The sequence below is a fragment of the Pseudochaenichthys georgianus genome, unplaced genomic scaffold (genome assembly GCF_902827115.2).
Source record: "Pseudochaenichthys georgianus unplaced genomic scaffold, fPseGeo1.2 scaffold_478_arrow_ctg1, whole genome shotgun sequence".
Taxonomy (NCBI): domain Eukaryota; kingdom Metazoa; phylum Chordata; class Actinopteri; order Perciformes; family Channichthyidae; genus Pseudochaenichthys; species Pseudochaenichthys georgianus.
This window is the reverse complement of record NW_027263042.1, coordinates 199,547-205,546: the sequence shown is the minus strand read 5'-3', so window position 1 is coordinate 205,546 and position 6,000 is coordinate 199,547. Positions and strand designations below refer to the sequence as shown.

At 39.5% G+C, this 6,000-nt stretch overlaps 1 protein-coding gene across 1 annotated transcript in view; it reads right to left on the bottom strand.

Moving 5' to 3' along the window:
* Positions 1-419: 419 nt before the first annotated feature.
* The window catches only part of LOC117442803 (endothelin-converting enzyme-like 1), a 95,557-nt gene continuing 89,976 nt past the window's right edge, over positions 420-6,000 (bottom strand). Inside the window, exons 16-18 of the mRNA XM_034078767.2 lie at positions 5,743-5,838; positions 2,826-2,902; positions 420-1,555 (exon numbers count right to left, since the gene is read on the bottom strand). Of these exons, the coding sequence (XP_033934658.1) occupies positions 1,456-1,555; positions 2,826-2,902; positions 5,743-5,838 (273 nt within the window). The 3' untranslated portion in view covers positions 420-1,455. The remainder of the gene's footprint in view (positions 1,556-2,825; positions 2,903-5,742; positions 5,839-6,000) is intronic.

Genomic DNA, 6,000 nt, shown 5'->3' with positions numbered 1-6,000 from the left:
GCGCCGCAGCAGCTGGTCCTGAGTGCTGATGCTTTTCAGACAAGTTGCACTTTATACCCACAAAGCAGGTATTCGTGTTACTCAGATGTTGAAGACACTGATCCATGTTTACTGGGAGAAATACCCAGTTGCTATCTGGCAGATTGATAGTAACTGGGGGTCTGGTTTTAACGGACCCCCCCGTGTTCTGCACAGCTTGTTGCTGCTGCATTATAAATGAGATGTTTGATTTCGGCTTTGTTTTTGCAGCTTTTATTGACTGACACACACACACACACACACACGCACACACACACACACACACACACACACACACACACACACACACACACACACACACACACACACACCTGAATTCAGACTCAAAGCACACAGTGATAACTCTGTATTTATTCAAACAGGAAACGATGACCAACAGAGAGGACGAGATAGCAGCAGTATAGCAGCTAAAGACTCATGGTGTGTGTGTGTGTGTGTGTGTGTGTGTGTGTGTGTGTGTGTGTGTGTGTGTGTCCTCCATCTGTATTGATCCAGGTGTAATGATGGTGGGGTGGGTGGTGGGGGGGGCATGCACTCTCAGGATATACACCCATAACATCTGATATACTTCTCACCTGCACAGATATCTTCTTTTTTTGTTTGTACACAGGTTGCTTATACAAAAGTATGTTTTTAATGTAACACTGCGTACACACGTGTGATTCTCCACCTCCCATAGTTGCATGTTCTTATGTACAGAGTGATGGCTCGTTATTTGGTGAGTTGTCTGTGGATATAAAGTCAGGAAACAATCATCGTTCTTCTTGTTCCAGGTCTTTTGAACCAGTCTTTGAAGCTTCAACCGGGTCCTTTGTGATTGAACTGTCGGCTGAGAGTTGAATGTGGATAAAGCCGCAACAATCCTCCATTTGCCGCCGCGCTGTTGCTCCGAGTCCTGAGAAAAACATCCACCACGAGTCCTTCTTGTTTGTTTAAAAAAAGGCGACACATCTGTACAAACACTCACAGAAACAAGAGACCGACGCAGGCACACATCACCACAGTCATAACGGAAGGACTGGACGTTTGTCTCTGCAGACACAAATACCCCCACACTGTGAAGGACCAGCAGCTCGCCTGCTGGCACGAGGACGCTACGGAGCCACGGCACCGCTGCATGCTAACTCTGCTGAGAAGTGATTCAAACGGATGCTACAGACCAGAAAACATGTCATTGAAAACCAAAGCAGTGCATGGGTTCTATGCATAAGAGATACATCTTGCTAAAATAGAAAAATAGATGATTTGAAAGTAAATGTAAACATAGAAAAATATATATTTATGTACACGATGAATGGGTTAGTACATACGATGTAAAAACACCCCTAATTGAAAAGGTGATGATGTTAGAAAGTTCCTCCTTTGCAGGCAGATTAGGCTCGTCAACAAGAAGAGGAGGGTCCCAGGGGTCAGAGGTCACCATACGGAGCACTTGTCCACAGGGTTCATGGGCGAACTCTTCGGACAGTGGAAAACTCGAGCAAACTCATCGAACTGGGAGACGCTGCCGATCACTCTGCGGGGAGGAGACAGGAGGGTTACAGCGGGACATTTGATTTCATTCATGTTGGCGTGTGGCGCAGTGGGGCAATGCGCTGATCTGCGAATCAGAGGATACGTTCGAGTCCCACTGCAGTGTCCCTGGGACTCTTCACCCCTAAGTGCTCCTGTGGGGATCGCCCACAGTCTTGAGCATGTGAGTCGCTTTGGATAAAAGCGTCTAGTGACATGTCATGTTATATATGTATCGTTTTCCACTGGGTGTTGTCAACATACTAAACTATGAGTATTTTTGACATACTATACCGAGGCCACTCACGAGAGGAGAGGTCTATTGCCTCATAAGTTCAGTTATAAGTTAGCAAAATCAATCAAATGTCGGTCCATTATGCGTTTCACTTGAATATGATTTAAGAAACAACGTGTGCCTCAGAGTGTCATAATAAGGGGAAATATGAAGGATATATCCGGAGCGTGTTATGTATTGTATATGTATTGTATCTTTGCTTTTTAATGACCGTTTTTAAATGCCATTTTCTTAATGTCTTTCATTTCTGTAAAGCACTTTGAATTGCCTTGTGTTGAAAGGTGCACAAATAAACTTGCCTTGCCTCTGGCTTTTCTGTTCCTTGTTCCTGATATTTACGTAATTTTCGGTCATTTTTGACATATGTAGTTTCCTCAGATATTTGTGTCGGTTTTTTACAGATATATATGTGTGTGTGTGTGTGTGTGTGTGTGTGTGTGTGTGTGTGTGTGTGTGTGTGTGTGTGTGTGTGTGTGTGTCTACATCACAGGTTTCATGTTGGCAGCTCATTCCTTAAAACCGAGTGATTGTAATAAGGGGAAATATGAAGGTTCTATTTCAAACTCGTAATCTAAATAAATTATTGGGCATTTATTTTCTCAGATAAAAAAAAAAATTGTTTTCAACTTGACTGAATGTATTTGAAAAGTGGGCTTAATAACTTCATAATATTAGTATACTATACAGTGAAGTTGTTCCTGATATTTTCAGCATGTTCTGGACCGACTGGTACTATGTCATTTTATCAGATTTCGTTCAACATACTATATATACTATGTAGTATTTGTTTCATATTTTTGACATACTATACTTTGCCTTTATTTCCAAATACTATAACGTCATTATTTTTGAATGATTCGACATACTGTGTTGTCTCGTATTTTTTGATATTTTTGACGTATATATTGTTTCCAGATATCTGTGTATGTGTGTGTGTGTGTGTGCGTGCGTGTGTGTGTGTGTGTGTGTGTGTGTGTACCTGTAGTGCTCCGGAGCGTGTTTGTCCGTCAGCAGCTGCAGGTAGATGGACTGAGATCTCCTCTTCATACACCAGTTCTGAAAAAACAAGATTGTTATTTATATTTAGTTTTAATTGGATTAAAACTCAACTTCATTTTAGGATGAAATAATAAAAAATGGACAAAAAATATGCACATTAACAAAAGAAGTCAATAAGCTACATACGTGTCGAATTGAACAGAAGTTAAACAATGTCCAATAAAGAAACTCTTTAGTGTCTTAATATATAGTACTTGGGTATGTGGACTATAAACAGATGTGTGTTATGAACATATGTAAGTACTAACACGATGGCAAGAGTTTTAAAGCTAAAAGACGTCATGTTGTGTAAACAATGAGTCTACTTTGTGCCAGAGTTACATTAAGTTTTGCATGTCAATGGTTTCATTTAAATGCAATGATAATAGTTGGGGGGGGGGGGGGGGTCCAGAGCTCAGAGCGACTGGAGCATCATCAGCGCTGCCTTTCTCTCTGGATGCTTGTGTGCTAATGTTGGATTCATGTCTAACTCGTCCTGCTCTCTGTGATGTGAGACTGAGCAGAACTGAAACCACTGAACATGGAATGTGATGAAAGACAACCAGAGGTGGGAAGTACTGGGAGTACAAATACTTCGTTACTGTACTTAAGTACATGTTTCTGCTATCAGTACTTTACTCCACTAATTATTTTTCTGACGACTTTTTACTTTGATTTCTTACATTTTGAACTCAAATACCTGTACTTTCTACTTCTCTCATGTTGAACTCAAATACCTGTACTTTCTACTTCTCTCATGTTGAACTCAAATACCTGTACTTTCTACTTCTCTCATGTTGAACTCAAATACCTGTACTTTCTACTTCTCTCATGTTGAACTCAAATACCTGTACTTTCTACTTCTCACATGTTGAACTCAAATACCTGTACTTTGTACTTCCTACATGTTGAACCCAAATACCTGTACTTTCTACTTCTCTCATGTTGAACTCAAATACCTGTACTTTCTACTTCTTACATGTTGAACCCAAATACCTGTACTTTCTACTTCTCTCATGTTGAACTCAAATACCTGTACTTTCTACTTCTCTCATGTTGAACCCAAATACCTGTACTTTCTACTTCTCTCATGTTGAACTCAAATACCTGTACTTTCTACTGCTTACATGTTGAACCCAAATACCTGTACTTTCTACTGCTTACATGTTGAACTCAAATACCTGTACTTTCTACTTCTTACATGTTGAACTCAAATACCTGTACTTTCTACTGCTTACATGTTGAACCCAAATACCTGTACTTTCTACTGCTTACATGTTGAACTCAAATACCTGTACTTTCTACTTCTTACATGTTGAACACAAATACCTGTACTTTCTACTTCTCACATGTTGAACTCAAATACCTGTACTTTCTACTTCTCACATGTTGAACTCAAATACCTGTACTTTGTACTTCCTACATGTTGAACCCAAATACCTGTACTTTCTACTTCTCTCATGTTGAACTCAAATACCTGTACTTTCTACTTCTTACATGTTGAACCCAAATACCTGTACTTTCTACTTCTCTCATGTTGAACTCAAATACCTGTACTTTCTACTTCTCTCATGTTGAACCCAAATACCTGTACTTTCTACTTCTCTCATGTTGAACTCAAATACCTGTACTTTCTACTGCTTACATGTTGAACCCAAATACCTGTACTTTCTACTGCTTACATGTTGAACTCAAATACCTGTACTTTCTACTTCTTACATGTTGAACACAAATACCTGTACTTTCTACTTCTCTCATGTTGAACTCAAATACCTGTACTTTCTACTTCTCACATGTTGAACTCAAATACCTGTACTTTCTACTTCTTACATGTTGAACACAAATACCTGTACTTTCTACTTCTTACATGTTGAACTCAAATACCTGTACTTTCTACTTCTTACATGTTGAACCCAAATACCTGTACTTTCTACTTCTTACATTTTGAACCCAAATACCTGTACTTTCTACTTCTTACATGTTGAACCCAAATACCTGTACTTTCTACTTCTTACATGTTGAACACAAATACCTGTACTTTCTACTTCTCACATGTTGAACTCAAATACCTGTACTTTCTACTTCTCACATGTTGAACTCAAATACCTGTACTTTCTACTTCTTACATGTTGAACTCAAATACCTGTACTTTCTACTTCTCACATGTTGAACTCAAATACCTGTACTTTCTACTTCTCTCATGTTGAACTCAAATACCTGTACTTTCTACTTCTCTCATGTTGAACTCAAATACCTGTACTTTCTACTTCTTACATGTTGAACTCAAATACCTGTACTTTCTACTTCTCTCATGTTGAACTCAAATACCTGTACTTTCTACTTCTTACATGTTGAACTCAAATACCTGTACTTTCTACTTCTCTCATGTTGAACTCAAATACCTGTACTTTCTACTTCTCTCATTTCCCAAACAGCTGGTTCCTTTAGTCTGAATGTGTGTTGGTGCGTGGTCATTATTCTTTAGAGTCACTGCGTGCCTATTGGTTGGATCACGATCCGTGTATCCATCACTTCCTGGTCTCCTCTAAAGAAGAGGGACCAATGGAAACGTTGTCATGTTGCCGTTGTTCACCATGGAAACATTCATTAGCTAACAATGACATTATTGTTCTATTAACATAAAGGGAGGTCAGGTACTCTTTAAAGCAGCTGCTAGTTATGGGTACTTTTTACTGAAGTACACTTCAAAGCCTCTTTACTTTGACTTGAGTAAAGAAGTTTAATGAGTACTTCTACTTTTACCAGAGTATTTTTAAACACGAGTATCTGTACTTCTACTTGAGTACAGGATGTGTGAACTTTGGCCCTCTCTGAAGTCAACAGAGGAAACATGGTACCTGTGCAAAGGCGATGAACACCAGCTGCTCGTGTGTGTATTTGAGTCCGGGGAGGGGTCTCTCCGGACCGTGCTCCCTCACCCACTTCTGGTACGCCTGCAGAGAGAGGATAGAGAAAGATAAGAGGTATTAATTAAATGATGACCCTTCACCTGGTGTTGAAAGTAGCTTATTCTCTGTAAGTTGCAGTGGCAAGAGACACTTTTTTAGCTATTAATGCTAATTTCTACCTTCATATCAGTATGTAGTGTCTCTACT